The 16,298-nt window shown below is 43.2% G+C and overlaps 1 protein-coding gene across 1 annotated transcript; it reads left to right on the top strand.

The window, feature by feature from the left end:
• Positions 1 to 338: 338 nt before the first annotated feature.
• LOC112249492 (long-chain-fatty-acid--CoA ligase 1-like) lies at positions 339 to 15,164 on the top strand. The gene is made up of 21 exons (XM_042320556.1): positions 339 to 491; positions 5,574 to 5,827; positions 6,028 to 6,142; positions 6,243 to 6,307; positions 6,430 to 6,531; positions 6,708 to 6,807; positions 10,040 to 10,218; positions 10,413 to 10,445; positions 10,551 to 10,602; positions 10,822 to 10,895; positions 11,207 to 11,284; positions 11,382 to 11,516; positions 11,675 to 11,809; positions 13,363 to 13,458; positions 13,558 to 13,630; positions 13,746 to 13,834; positions 13,961 to 14,077; positions 14,170 to 14,313; positions 14,436 to 14,537; positions 14,652 to 14,723; positions 14,883 to 15,164. The coding sequence occupies exons 2-21, from the start codon at positions 5,576 to 5,578 to the stop codon at positions 15,021 to 15,023; spliced, it is 2,154 nt and encodes a 717-aa protein (XP_042176490.1). The 5' UTR covers positions 339 to 491; positions 5,574 to 5,575; the 3' UTR covers positions 15,024 to 15,164.
• Positions 15,165 to 16,298: the final 1,134 nt, after the last annotated feature.

The following is a 16,298-nucleotide window of genomic DNA, read 5'->3' as shown; positions in this document are numbered from 1 at the left end:
GTTCCTGATTTATATGCTCATTTGTAAGTATTTTATTAATGGAATGCCTTTCATGTCGCTATCCCAATTGTTTCATTGACGTGTTTGTTTCATTCTATTTGGGAGACAACAAATTGAACCCTATTTTGTATTATTGAAGAATTGTGAATTATGTTGGATGATGACGATAATCCTGTCTGACATGTAGAGTTCAGTTCTATGACAATCTCTGATAGATGAGAGGTGCCTGAGGATGAGGGTATGAGACATGAGGGGCCTGAGAGATCTCCAATAGGTGGCATTATAGAGACGAGCCTGAGAGATGAGGTCTCCAGTAGGTGGCGGTATAAAGAGGGGCCTGAGGGATGAGGTCTGCAGCTGTACCCCTCTCAAGAAGAGGGGGGTTAAGGGTTACACTTTGGTATGTTTGGTGTCGGTTGGTGATTTCGCTACTCTTGCCGAAGTAGAAGAACACAATTTGAAGAAAATTGGGTGACCTAGATTTCGTTTAGGTAAGAGTCGGTTGCCTCGAAACTATTTCTTTAAACTGTGGGGAAAGTTCTCTACTAGGTACAAATGAGCTAGAGTAGGTCATTGTAACACACTGGTAGTGGCACTATTGGATACAAGCGAGTGTACTCATCGTGGGGCATTAAGTGCAATACACTTAAAACCTGTTTACAATTTCCATTCGATACAAGCTTTGAAACAGGTAACGTTACAGTACATTTCTGACGATTTTGAGTTGTCCTACATAATTATGTCAACGGAGAAAGAGAGGCGTGTGTCTTTTCTAAAGATGATGCATTTTAAGTTATGTATTGGTCATGAATGGGACATAAATAAGATTTTCGAGCTCGATATTCTAAACTTTGCAATGCATGGTAAGAAATTGTCAGCTGCCATAACAGTAGGTTATCAGTTTCAAGTAAGGATATATTTCAAATAGTTCTTTATACTTGTAATTCTAGCATATGAGGTGAAAACACCCATTGCAGAATTATGTGGTCCTTCTTTTTCTCCAAACAAAGGTAATTGCTATATGGCTTGAAACCCATTGTATTTGGCCAGCTGGACCAAACACATGTATAGCTTGAGTTCTTTGGAATTCCTCCAATTGCAATTCATGCTGTACAGACATAATGTCTGGCTGCATGTACCCATGTGTCTGCATTGAGTTTGTTTTTGCAGGGGCTTTGTGCCTTTGCATTAATATTGAAGTCTATGTCTGTCTATGGAAACCACAGGCAACGTGTTTAAAAGTTGTCCATGTTGCTGGAATGCAGTCTGGGCAGGGCTGAGTTGGCATACTGTTGTGTTGCTGGTACAGTCAGATAGTGGCGGTATAGTAACACTGGGTAAAAGTGACACCTTGGACAGCTGAAGTTTGAGTGTCCATTTATGCATAGTGGGCTGTGCTGCTTTAGTGCACAAACACACATTCAAGACAGGCCCTCCTAATCAATACCATGGGAGTCTAATGATGGTGGTAGGAGTTCTGCAAATAACTCCTGTGTTCTCTGAGTGTGTGTTGACTCGAGTGATGCTGCCCTGTCTGCTCCTGGACAGTTAATCTTCCCAGCAGCCATCACCGTGACGCATACCGTGCCATCTTTCTTCCTCTCCGCCGCCTTTCCCATCCCAAAACACTAATTGTGACTATGTCTGTGTTTTTCACGCTTCATTTGGGAATCACAGCTGAAAAACGACCGTGCATTTCACTCGTTCTCCCCCTTACTCTGCCACTTACTCTGTCACTTCACTAACCTCACGTGTCCCCAGTGCTCTTCCCATCTCCATTCAGAGAACCGTTTGGTGTAGTGCTAGGCTATGCTGCCACTCAGTCCTTCCTCTCACCACCTGTAGTTTTCTGGGTCAGAGAATAACACGCCATTTGTCTTTCATCAGGGATGGTCTTCGAAGCCAACATGCCATTTGCTCACACGCGTAATGAGATTTATGTAGTGTGGTGGCTTTTGATCACTGGAAATCTGGAAAATACTGACTCTCTGCTTGGTGAAGAAATCCCTTGTCAACCACATTCCCCCATACACCTCTCTCCTGTGGAACATAGATCCAGGCCTGCAGTGACATGGGTACCCATGTTATTTTAGTACAGAGACAATGAGGATACAGATAGTGGATGCAATACTGCTCCTGATCCTCATTATTTTCCATTGGAGAGAATGACACGTGGTTTCTGCTTTGGTCTTAGTATTGCTCTGTTTTTTAATCTCTGTTTCTGCCTGCCAGCAGGAGTGAATATGCACAGACATGCAAACTGCCCTTGGGTGTCTTGTTAAATATTTGTCACTTTTGAAACTCTTAGCTGGTGCTTTATGCTACCCTTTAATGCCTGTCTTACTGAGCAGTATAGGTGATTCATTCCAGATTGTTGCGTTTAATCTATACGTTACAACACAGCAAATATATGTTAGAGGCCTACAATGGGTGTATTTAATCCTTCTTAGATATTTCATTTGCTTAGTAACTGTTTCACATGTCTCCATTATTCCCTTTGTCTCATCTCTGTTTGGGAGTAAGTGACAGGGAAGCACAATAGTCCCTGTCTGGCTCTGACAATAGACATAATGAATGGGACTGAGGGAGGAAGGGAGATAATGCTACATTCTAGTCTAGATAAAGAGAAATAGGGGAACATAGGGGGATATTCTTCTTAGCAAGCCATTTGTTATGTGTCATATATGAAAGACCATTTATTTTGTCTTTGTATACATCAATGGAGCCATGGGGACCTTCCAAACTCAGACTGCCAGTTTTCAGCAGGTGTTGGCTCGTAACTGTAGTGCAACGCTTAAGACAATTGTAGCCATATGTATTATTTTATCAGCTAAAATAATTGTAATTATTATAAATGCTGGGCACAGTAGGAATTATGTGACCACTCCAACATGCCATTTTATTTGAGTTCAGGGCAATGTATTCTGGCTAGATATTGTGCATTTGGAGAGGTCCTAGAACTTTCAAAGAACTTGAAGAAAAAGTAATGAGAAAAAGAATGATGGATCTTTGGTAATTATTTTCTCCAGGGGAGCGAACTGGGACATAGTTGGCCTGGTTCAAATACTGAAGGAGAGGGGGGTGACCACCCTTTATCCCCTTCACTTTTGAAAGAAGGGGGGAGAAAGTGGGTGAGAGGTTGAGGGGTATAGGGGAGGGGGATTTATTTGGTGATGTGAATTCCATGTGCATAAGCAGAGAAAGTGGAACTGTGGGCAAACTCATAGTTTGGAAGGACATATGAGATTTAAAAGACAGGAGGGTGTGAGAACAATGTTTTCGTAGATGTATGTTTGTTTCACATTTGATTTGGTTAACATATTGAGTCCATGTTTCTTTCTCGTACTCTGGTTTGGTTATGAGCAATTACAGACTGGCAGGGAAACATGAGGGTGGACCTACAGGCCATCACGCTGTCCCTCCCATCTCGCCACCAAACTCTGTTACTGTATGCATCTACTCTCTCCCTCACTCGCTCCCTCTTTATTATCTCCTCCCTGTAGCTCCATCTATGTTCGTAGACACAGAATTGACTAAGAGTAACCTAAGCGCATGTTTCTGGTTAGCCAATCATGATTACTTCCGAATCCCTCTCCCCTATACACCCCAGCCCATTCATTCTCTCCTCAGTCCCCTTGTCTGTCTGCTGAGCTGGAGGGCCAGTGTGATTCGGCTGGGCTTTTTAAAAATAGTGGACGTTGCATTATTTAGTTTTGGTCACCAAGTTTGTTTGTAATTTTGCTTTATTCATTTTGGGCTGCATAGGATTTGTCAGTCTCATTCCTAATTGTTCCATAAACATTTACCCGCCCCCAGCCTCTCTTATCCCTGAAACTGACATGTACAGTCGTGGCCAAAAGTTTTGAGAATGAAACAAATATAAATTTTCAGTCTGCTGCCTCAGTTTGTATGATGGCAATTTGCATATACTCCCTTCATAACAGAATGTTATGAAGGGTGATCAGAAGAATTGCAATTAATTGCAAAGTCCCTCTTTGCCATGCAAATGAACTGAATCCCCCAAAAACATTTCCACTGCATTTCAGCCCTGCCACAAAAGGACCAGCTGACATCATTTCAGTGATTCTCCCATTAACACAGGTGTGAGTGTTGACGAGGACAAGGCTGGAGATCACTCTGTCATGCTAATTGAGTTTGAATAACAGACTGGAAGCTTCAAAAGGAGGGTGGTGCTTGGAATCATTGTTCTTCCTCTGTCAACCATAATTACCTGAAAGGAAACACATGCCGTCATCATTGCTTTGCACAAAAAGGGCTTCACAGGCAAGGATATTGCTGCCAGTAAGATTGCACCTAAATCAACCATTTATCGGATCATCAAGAACTTCAAAGAGAGTGGTTCAATTGTTGTGAAGAAGGCTTCAGGGCACCCAAGAAAGTCCAGCAAGTGCCAGGAGCGTCTCCTAAAGTTGATTCAGCTGCGGGATCAGGGCACCACCAGTACAGAGCTTGCTCAGGAATGGCAGCAGGCAGGTGTGAGTGCATCTGCACGCACAGTGAGGCATAGACTTTTGGAGGATGGTCTGGTGTCAAGAAGGGCAGCAGAGAAGCCACTTCTCTCCAGGAAAAACATCAGGGACAGATTGATATTCTGCACAAGGTACAGGGATTGGACTGCTGAGGACTGGGGTAAAGTCATTTTCTCTGAATCCCCTTTCCGATTGTTTGGGGCATCCGGAAAGAAGCTTGTCTGGAGAAGACAAGGTGAGCGCTACCATCAGTCCTGTGTCATGCCAACAGTAAAGCATCCTGAGACCATTCATTTGTGGGGTTGCTTCTCAGCCAAAGGAGTGGGCTCACTCACGATTTTGCCTAAGAACACAGCCATGAATAGAGAATGGTACCAACACATCCTCCGAGAGCAACTTCTCCCAACCATCCAGGAACAGTTTGGTGATGAACAATGCCTTTGCCAGCATGATGGAGCACCTTGCCATAAGGAAAAAGTGATAAGTGGACCGGGGAACAAAACATCAATATTTTGGGTCCATAACCAGGAAACTACCCAGACCTTAATCCCATTGAGAACTTGTGGTCAATCCTCAAGAGGCAGGTGGACAAACAAAACTCCACAAATTCTGACAAACTCCAAGCATTGATTATGCGAGAATGGGCAGCCATCAGTCTGGATGTGGCCCAGAAGTTATTTGACCGCATGCCAGGCCGGATTGCAGAAGTCTTGAAAAAGAAGGATCAACACTGCAAATATTGACTCTTTGTATCAACTTCATGTAATTGTCAATGAAAGCCTTTGACACTTATGAAATGCTTGTAAAAATATCTAAAGACACTGAAGCAGAACCCTTTGAAAATTAATATTTGTCATTCTCAAAACTTTTGGCCACGACTGTGGAATACTATTGTATAAGGGAGATGAACTCCTCTTTCTTGCATACAGCACATGCTTTATGTTCTGTTTCTAAAGTACAATAGCACCTGGATGTCTTTTCACAAGTTTGTAGAGAATTCCTGGATGTATTTGCTTTCACTTTTGACTCATTATATTTCTCTCTCATTAATTCAGGCAAATACTCTCTCTCTCTCTCTCTCAGCTATGCATTTTCAGGAGTGGTTACAATCCCTTCGTACCAGTGGGGGGGTTCGAGGACCTGAAAACAAAGACTTCTGGAGCCTTGTCCCCTCTCTCCCTTTGTCGTCCTCTTTCTCCTTCTCCTCCCTCTCTCTATCCCCGTCCTCTCTGCTGGGTATAGGGGCTCTGGCCTCCTTCACTGCATACTGGCTGGTGACTCGCCCTCGGCCCATGCGCCCCCCTTGTGATCTGAATGCCCAGTCTATCCCTGTACAGGTGAGAGTATTGTGTTCTGGAAGCTTCAAGGAGCACATGAGTGTTAGTAAGAGTAATATTTATTCAGAACAGTCATGTTTGTGTGAGTAATAGTAGTTGTATTTATCGCTGTATTTTGGTTTGTAGTTATACTACTACATTAACGTTGATTACATTAAAGAGCTGAAGAGGGAGAGTTTTATGGAGTCTGTGTTTTGCAGGGAGAGCCCAATTGGAGGCGTTCAGCTTTGCTCAAGGATGATGTTCTGTTGGAGTTCTACTATGATGACACCAGGACAGCCTATGACATGTTCCAGAGAGGACTGAGAGTGGCAGGTGAGCTGGCCAGACACAGTGAACTAATGAGCTAGTTAGGAGCACTGACAACTTACCAGACATGCCAGAGTGTACCTGACTAGATTGTGTTGATGCACAGGGGATGGCCCATGCCTTGGCTTCAGGAAACCTGGGGAACCTTACCAGTGGATATCCTACACTGAGGTCTGTGGAGTGTGGATCTTTTGGTCTTTGATTATTATTACCAAGTAATGACATTTATACGGTATGCTCCGGCTCTATTAATTGATTTGAATTATTGTTGCTGTCTGATTGTCCTGTTTTAGGTGGCTGAACAGGCACAGGTGCTGGGCTCTGGGCTTTTGGGCAAAGGCTGCCAACCAAACCCTGATCAGTTAGTTGGAATATTTGCTCAGAACAGGCCAGAGGTACAGAAGGCTACACATTCCTTCCCTGCTATTCTACGTAGTGAGATGCCATGATGTTTAATCCTAAGATGTCCCTGTCTGTTAGAGCACTAATGTAGTGACCAAGCATCAGTTAGGAAGGAGTCTGAGCTCTGTCTTTCTAATAGTGATGCTCTGTCTCCCTCTGTTGGTGGCAGTGGATCATTTCAGAGCTGGCCTGCTACACCTTCTCAATGGCTGTGGTGCCCCTGTATGACACACTTGGAGAGGAGGCCATGGTGCATATCCTCAACCTGGGTAAGGCTGGAATACTCTGTTACAACATATATATATTAGTACCAGTCAAAAGTTGACAGACCTGCTCATTCCAGGGTTTTTCTTTATTTTTACTATTTTAATAGTGAATACATCAAAGCTATTAAATAACACATCTGGAAGGATGTAGTAACCAAAAAAAAGTGTTAAACAAATCAAAATATGTTTTATATTTGAGACTTCAAAGTAGCCACCCTTTGCCTTGATGACAACTTTGCACACTCTTGGCATTCTCTCAACCAGCTTCATGAGGTAGTCACCTGGAATGCATTTCAAGGAACAGGTGTTCCTTGTTAAAAGTTAATTTGTGGAATTTCTTTCCTTAATGTGTTTGAGCCAATAAGTTGTGTGGTGACAAGGTACGGGTGGTATACAGAAGATGGCCCTATTTGGTAAAAGACCCAAGTCCATATTATGGCAAGAACAGCTCAGATAAGAAAAGAGAAATGACAGTCCATCCACCATGAAGGTCAGTCAATCCGGAAAATGTCACAAACTTTGAAAGTTTCTTCAAGTGCAGTCGCAAAAACCATCAAGCGCTACGATGAGGACCGCCACAGGAAAGGAAGACCCAGAGTTACCTCTGCTGCAGATGATTAGAGTTACCAGCCTCAGCAATCGGCAATTAACTGCACCTCAGATTGCAGCCCAAAAAAATGCTTCACAAAGTTCAGGTAACAGACACATCTCAACATCAACTGTTCAGAGGAGACTGCGTGAATCAGGCTTTCCTGGTTGAATTGCTGCAAAGAAACCTCTACTAAAGACACCAATAAGAAGAAGACTTGCTTGGGCCAAGAAACACGAGCAATGGACATTAGACTGGTGGAAATCTTTCCTTTTGGTCTGATGTCCAAATTTGAGATTTTCAGATGCAACCGCCGTGTCTTTGTGAGATGCAGAGTAGGTGAACAGATCTCCGCATGTGTGGATCCCCTCATGAAGCATGGTGGTGTGGGTGTGCTTTGCTGTTGACCCTGTCTGTGATTTATTTCGAAATCAAGGCACACATAACCAGCATGGCTACCACAGCATTCTGCAGCAATACGCCATCCCATCTGGTTTGCACTTAGTGGGACTATCATTTGTTTTTCAACAGGACAATAACCCAACACACCTCAAGGCTGTGTAAGGGATATTTGACCAAGAAGGAGAGTGATGGAGTGCTGCATCAGATGACCTGGCCTCCACAATCACCAAACCTCAACTAAATTGAGATGCATTGGGATGAGTTGGACCGCAGATTGAAGGAAAAGCAGCCACAAGTGCTCAGCATATGTGGGACCTCCTTCAAGACTGTTGGAAAAGCATTCCAGGTGAAGCTGGTTGAGAGAATGCTGAGTGTGCATCAAGGCAAAGGGTGGATACTTTGAAGAATCTCAAATATAAAATATATTTTGATTTGTTTAACACTTTTTTTTGGTTACTCCATCATTCCATATGTGTTTAATAGTTTTGATGTCTTCACTATTATTCTACAATGTAGAAAATAGTAAAAGTTAACAAAAACCCTGGAATGAGTAAGTGTGGCCAAACTTTTGACTCGTACTATGTATATAATATACAGTTGAAGTCGGAAGTTTACATGCACCCAGGTTGGAGTCATTAAAACTCGTTTTTCAACCACTCCACAAATTTCTTGTTAAGTAACAAACTGTAGTTTTTGCAAGTTGGTTAGGACATCTACTTTGCATGACACAAGTCATTTTTCCAACAATTGGTGGAATAATTCACTTTCACAATTCCAGTGGGTCAGAAGTTTACATACACTAAGTAGACTGTGCCTTTAAACAGTTTGGAAAATTCCAGAAAATTATGTCATGGCTTTAGAAGCTTCTGATACGCTAATTGACATCATTTCAGTCAATTGGAGGTGTACCTGTGGATATATTACAAGGCCTACCATCAAACTCAGTGCCTCTTTGCTTGACATCATGGGAAAATTAAAAGAAATCAGCCAAGACAAGTCTGGTTGATCCTTGAGAGAAATTTCCAAACACCTGAATGTACCACGTTCATCTGTACAAACAGTAGTATGCAAGTATAAACACCATGCAGCCTTCATACCACTCAGGAAGGAGAAGCGCTCTGTCTCCTAGAGATGAACGTACTTTGGTGCGAACAGTGCAAATCAATCCCAGAACAACAGGAAAGGACCTTGTGAAGATGCTGGAGGAAACGGGTACAAAATGTGTCTATATCCACAGTAAAACGATTCCTATTTAGACAGAACCTGAAGGCCCCTCAGGAAGGAAGAAGCCACTGCTCCAAAACCACCATTTTAAAAAGGCCAGACTACAGTTTGCAATTGCACATGGGGACAAAGGTCGTACTTTTTGGAGAAATGTCCTCTGGTCTGATGAAACAAAAATAGAACTGTTTGGCCATAATGACCATCGTTATGTTTGGAAGAAAAAGGGGGAGGCTTGCAAGCCGAAGAACACCATCCCAACCGTGAAGCATGGGGGTGCTTTGCTGCAGGAGGGACTGGTGCACTTCACAAAATAGATGGCATCATGAGGGAGGAAAATTACGTGGATATATTGAAGCAACAACTCAAGACATCAGTCAGGAAGTTAAAGCTTGGTCGCAAATGGGTCTTCCAAATGGACAATGACTCCAAGCATACTTCCAAAGTTGTGGCAAAATGGCTTAAGGACAACAAAGTCAAGGTATTGGAGTGACCATCACAAGCCCTGACCTCAATCCCATAGAAAATGTGTAGGCAGAACTTAAAAAGTATGTGTGTGTGAGCAAGGAGGCCTGCAAACCTGACTCGGTTATACCAGCTCTGTCAGGAGGGATGGGCCAAAATTCACCCAACTTATTGTGGGAAGCTTGTGGAAGGCTACTCAAAACGTTTGACCCAAGTTCAACAATTTAAAGGCAATGCTACCAAATACTAATTGAGTGAATGTAAACTTCTGACCCACTGGGAATATGAAAGAAATAAAAACTGAAATAAATCATTCTCTCTACTATTATTCTGACATTTCACATTCTTAAAATAAAGTGGTGATCCTAACTGATCTAAGACCAGGAATTTGTACTATGACTAAATGTCAGGAATTGTGAAAAACTGAGTTTAAATGTATTTGGCTACGTTGTGTATATAAACTTCCGACTTCAACTGTGTGTGTATTTATTTATTGGTCCACTCCTATACCACTGTCCTTTTAATCTTCATGTTAATTTTGGCTGTTTCACCTCCTAGCTGAGATCTCCCTGGTGATCTGTGACAAGGAGGAGAAGGCAGAGTCCCTTCTGGGGAATAAGGAGAAGGGTGTGACGCCTACTCTCTCCTGTCTGGTGCTCTTCAATCCCTGCAGTGATGCCATAGTGGAGAGAGGGAAGAACTGTGGAGTGGAGATTCTTGAACTCACACAGCTCATGGTGGGAGGAGGGTAGATGTATAAAATGTAAAGAGGATGAATTGATAGAATAGATGCCTGCTTCTTTGGTTGTGATACTGGATCAACATCACAAACAAAAGATCCCATCACACACCCTGTCGCTGGGGTTAGAAGTCACCTTGAGTACCCTAGACATGACCGTGGGGGGTGTGTGTGTGTGTGTGTGTATTGCAGGAACTTGGACGACAGAACCTCAAAGATCCTGCGGTGAGTTTTTCTCTGGTAAATGTCGATTGGGTCACAATTACAGTTTTTGCTGCTTCCCTACTGTTTTTGATCCTGTTGTCATTCATCCGTGTCTGTTTGTTGCAGCCACCCCAACCCCAGGACCTGGCAGTCGTGTGCTTCACCAGTGGAACCACAGGTACCATGTGTTTTTATAGATCTCTGTGTGAGTCCTCAAGTACCCCCACTACCCTGCATGTTAATCATATACTTAAGCATTTACCCACGCTACTAGGAATGTGCCCATGGGGGCCCACTGACAACCTCTCATTAAGTTATGAGATAAATTCTGGTGTTACACAGAGCCGTGCAGTGATGCCCTCCTCCAAACTAAACTGTGTTCTGTTTATTTGACCAGGAAAGCCCAAGGGAGCCATGATCACCCACGGCAACATCGCCTCCAATTCCTCCTCTGTTATTAAGATCCTGGAGGTCTGTTCTGGCTCCCACCTCCGTCTTGAATTCAGAAGGAGTTTCATGGCTAGCTACATTTTCTCTATTTGTCTCACTCCATCCCTCGTTCCATCTCTCTCTCTGTTCTTCTCCCTGTAGTGTTTTAAGAGATGATAAATGGGATGTTTAATAGCCCTTGTGAATGCGAAATAGTTTACCCATAATTGTCCTTGTAAAATATACATCGCTGTTGTAAAATCTAGATTGCATATTTTAATTGGTTGCATGTCATATCTATTATCCACTGTGTAACTTTTTTTTAATGCGTCAATTATATCCCTCCATTACAGGGGTCATTTGTAATTCAGCAAGAGGACGTGTCAATATCTTACCTGCCTCTTGCCCACATGTTTGAGAGGATGATTCAGGTAGCTCACCCTCTTATGATTACAATAATACTTTTCTATGTCTGTCTTGGTGACTATACATGTTAGACAGTGCTCTAAATGCTCCTGTCTGCCTCAGGTGTCCATGCTATGTCATGGGGCCAGGGTAGGATTCTACCAGGGGGATATCTCCCTGCTCATGGATGATATTAAGACTCTGAAACCCACCTTCTTCCCAGTGGTGCCTCGCCTACTCAACCGCATCTACGACAAGGTCAGCAGATGAGTGCAAATCCTATGATACTGTACCAACCATACAATTGGTATTTGTTTATGTGGCCTGTACCAACCATACAATTGGTATTTGTTTATGTGGCCTTACTTCAAATTTTTTCTATGCTCTCTTCTGTGTGCATGCATGTCTGTGTGTAGATCTTAGGCTCTGTGACGTCCCCATTGCGCCGGGCAGTGCTGCACTATGCAGTGAGGAGGAAGAAGGCTGAGCTCAGCAGTGGGGTGGTACGTAACAACAGTCTGTGGGACAGGCTGGTGTTCAACAGGATTCAGGTACGTCACTGAACACATACAGTGCATTCTGAAGTATTCAGACCCCTTCCTTTTTTCCACATTTTGGTATGTTACAGCCTTATTCTAAAATTAATTAAATATGTTTTTTCTCTCATCACACAATACCCCATAATGACAGAGTGAAATCAGGTTTTTAGACATTTTTGCAAATCTATTAAAAATAAATACCTTAAGTATTCAGACCCTTTGCTATGAGACTCAGAATTTAAGCTCAGGTACATCCTGTTTCCATTGATCATCCTTGAGACACCTGTTTATATAAGGTCCCACAGTTGACCTTGCATGTCAGAGCAAAAACCAAGCCATGAGGTTGAAGGAATTGTCCATAAAGCTCTGAGACAGGATTGTGTCGAGGCACAGATCTGGGGAAGGGTACCAAACCATTTCTGTAGTATTGAAGGTCCTCAAGAACACAGTGGCTTCCATCATTCTTAAATGGAAGAAGTTTGGAACCACCAAGACTCTTACTAGAGCTGGCCGCCCGGCCAAACTGAGTAATCGGGGGGGGAAAGGGCCTTGGTCAGGAAGGTGATTAAGAACCCTATGATCACTTTGACAGAGCAGAGTTCCTCTGCGGAGATGGAAGAACCTTCCAGAAGGACAACCATCTCTGCAGCACTCCAACAATCAGGTATTTTTGGTAGTGGCAGCATCATGCTGTAGGGTTGTTTTTCAGGGACTGGGAGACTAGTCAGAATCAAGAAAAAGATGAACGGAGCAAAGTACAGAGAGTCTTGGTGAAAATCTGCTCCAGAGCGTTAGGTCCTTAGACTGGGGTGAAGGTTCAACTTCCAACAGGACAATGACCCTAAGCACACAAGCAAGACAATGCAGGAGTGGCTTCAGGACAAGTTTCTGAGTGGCCCAGCCAGAGCCTGGACTTGAACCCTCTGGAGAGACCTGAAAATAGCTGTGCCCCGACGCTCCCCATCCAACATGACAGAGCTTGAGAGGATCTGCAGAGAAGAATGGGAGAAATTCCCCAAATAAAGTTGTGCCAAGATTATAGCGTCCATACCAAAGAAGACTCAATATTGTAATCGCTGCCAAAGGTGCCTCAACAAAGTTGAGGCGGCAGGTTAGAGCGTTGGACTAGTAACCCAAAGGTTGCAAGATCGAATCCCCGAGCTGACAAGGTACAAATCTGTCATTCTGCCCCTGAACAAGGTAGTTAACCCACTGTTCCTAGGTTGTCATTGAAAATAAGAATTAGTTCTTAATTGACTTACCTAGTTAAATAAATAAAAGTACTGAGTAAAGGGTCTGAATACTTATGTATATTATTTTTCAGTTTTTTAAATTTTATATTGCAAAAATGTCTAACCTGTTTTTGCTTTGTTATTATGGGCTATTATGTATAGATTTGATGGAAAAACTATTTAATACATTTTAGAATAAGGCTGTATGGTAACAAAATGTGGAAAAAGTCAAGGGGTCTGAATACTTTCTTAATGCACTGTTAAGTCTCCCTTTTCAGAAAACTGTATTTGTTGGATGTAATTGGATTCTCGTTGTTTCTTTTTGTGTTTCAGGCTAATTTAGGAGGTAATCTGAGGTTCATCCTGACCGCCTCGGCCCCAATCTCCCCCACCGTGCTCTCCTTCCTCAGGGCCACCCTCGGCTGTCTGGTGAGAATACCTGCCTGGAGCTCAGACTAAATATGTGGGTTTATTTCAGATGGGGGTGTGAGGTTTAGTGATGTGGAATGTGCCTGCTGCTCTGTGCAGATCTTTGAGGGCTACGGTCAGACTGAATGCACAGCAGGCTGCACCTTCTCCATGCCAGGTGACTGGAGTGCAGGTAAGGGCTGACTCTGACTATGGGAAACTATGTACTTCATATCTGGAGACGACTAGTCACTGATCCCAGTAGCTGCGTGTTGGTTATACTCTGGTACTGTGTGTGTGTCTCTCAGGCCATGTTGGTGCTCCATTGCCCTGTGCCATGGTGAAGTTGATTGACATTCCTGATATGAACTATTATGCCAAGAACGGAGAAGGAGAGGTGAGGTGGTAACAAAGCATCATGGTGTTATTGTACAACATACCCAGAAAAAATGTATCCCTCTGGCTGTTGTGCATCATATGCTGTTCCTATATTAACACTGTTCCTACCTTTCTGCTGAGTTAGATCTGTATCCGTGGCCACAGTGTGTTCCGGGGATACCTGAAAGATGAGGAGAAAACAACGGAGGCCCTGGACCGTGATGGCTGGCTGCACAGTGGAGACGTGGGCCAGTGGCTACCGGTGAGCTGGGTTACAGTAGAGGACAATGATCAGTAGATCCTCCAGTCACGTAGATTTTTATGTGAATGTGTGTCGGTATGTTTTCCTGTTAGAATGGGACACTTCGCATCATCGACAGGAAGAAGCACATCTTCAAGCTGTCCCAGGGAGAGTACATTGCCCCTGAGAAGATTGAGAATGTCTACATGCGTTGTGTCCCTGTGCTACAGGTCTTTGTGCATGGAGACAGCCTACAGGTATGTGATATTCTGGTACTCTTATATTCACTCTCAGAGAATAGTCCCTTTTCTAAGAATCAGTCATTCTTTCTAACACTGTTTTATGTTTTGTTTCTTCTGTGTGAATGTCCTGTTTCCAGTCTCACCTGATCGGTATTGTTGTGCCAGACCCAGAAGTGTTCATTGACTGGGTTAAGAAGAGGGGAATCGTTGGATCCTATGAGGAACTCTGCCAGAATCCAGTATGTGACGTCACCCTGGTTCACTCAATAGGCCATCTGCACCTTTACAATGTTTGCTGTTGTTGGATTGTATCAATTCTGAAGGTACTGATTTGAAATCTTCTCTCACTACAGGATGTGAAGAAAGAAGTGCTAGAAGACATGACAGCCGTGGGGAAGGAAGCTGGGCTGAAGTCATTTGAGCAGGTGAGGAATCTTCAACATGAATACAGGCATACATTGACTTCATATTTGTAACAAATGGTGCCATGGTATATGAAGACCTAAAACATGGTGTAACAGGAAACTGAATGCAACATAAAGACATGAGTCTGATCCTTTTGCCATCTCTTTCCTCACTGTCAGGTGAAGGACCTGCACCTGCATCCAGAGATGTTCAGTGTGAGCAACGGTCTCCTCACCCCCACTCTGAAGACCAGACGAGTGGACATCCACAGGGTCTTCCAGGAACAGATCACAAACATGTATAGCACAACAGCCATCTAGAAGACCTCTATCCACTGTAACATGCTCACACACACTCATGACATTTACAGTTGAAGTCGGGAAGTTTACATAAACTTAGGTTGGAGTCATTAAAACTTGTTTTTCAACCACTCCACAAATGTGTTAACAAACTATAGTTCTGGCAAGTCTGTTAGGGCATCTAAGTAATTTTTCCAACAATTGTTTAGACAGATTATTTCACTTATAATTCACTTTCACAATTCCAGTGGGTCAGAAGTTTACATACACTAAGTTGACTGCCTTTAAACAGCTTGGAAAATTCCATAAAATGATGTCATGGTTTTAGAAGCTTCTGATAGGGTAAATGACATAATCTGAGTCAATTGGAGGTGTACCTGTGGATGTATTTCAAGGCCTACCTTCAAACTCTGTGCCTCTTTGCTTGACATGGGAAAATCGAAAGAAATCAGCCAAGACCTCAGATTTTTTTTTTTTAAACCTCCACAAGTCTGGTTGATCCTTGGGAGCAATTTCCAAACACCTGAAGGTACAACGTTCATCTGTACAGACAATAGTACGCAAGTATAAACACCATGGGACCATGCAGCCGTCATACCGCTCAGGAAGGAGACGCGTTCTGTCTACTAGAGATGAGCGTACTTTGGTTCGAAAAGTGCAAATCCATCCCAGAACAACAGCAAAGGACCCTGTGAAGATGCTGGAGGAAACGGTTACAAAAGTATCTATATCCACAGTAAAACGAGTCCTATATAGACAGAACCTGAAAGGCCACTCAGGAAGGAAGCAGCTACTGCTCCAAAACTGCCATAAAAAAGCCAGAATACGGTTTGCAACTGCATATGGGGACAAAGATCATACTTTTTTGGAGAAATGTCCTCTGGTCTGATGAAACAAAAATAGAACTGTTTGGGCATAATGACCATTGTTATGTTTGTAGGAAAAAGGGGGAGGCTTGCAAGCCAAAGTACACCATCCCAACCGTGAAGCATGGGGGTGCTTTGCTGCAGGAGGGACTGGTACACTTCACAAAGTAGATGGATCATGAGGGAGGAAAATTTACGTGGATATATTGACATAACATCTCAAGACATCAGTCAGGAAGTTAAAGCTTGGTTGCAAATGGGTCTTACAAATGGACAATGACCCCAAGCATACTTCCAAAGTTGTGGCAAAATGGCTTAAGGACAACAAAGTCAAGGTATTGGAGTGGCCATCAAAGCCCTGAACTCAATCCCATAGAAAATTTGTGGGCAGAACTGAAAAAGCGTGTGTGAACAAGGAGGCCTACATACC

This window comes from Oncorhynchus tshawytscha, linkage group LG04 (genome assembly GCF_018296145.1).
Source record: "Oncorhynchus tshawytscha isolate Ot180627B linkage group LG04, Otsh_v2.0, whole genome shotgun sequence".
Taxonomy (NCBI): domain Eukaryota; kingdom Metazoa; phylum Chordata; class Actinopteri; order Salmoniformes; family Salmonidae; genus Oncorhynchus; species Oncorhynchus tshawytscha.
The sequence above is the reverse complement of the archived record's forward strand: the minus strand, read 5'-3'. Positions and strand labels throughout refer to the sequence as shown.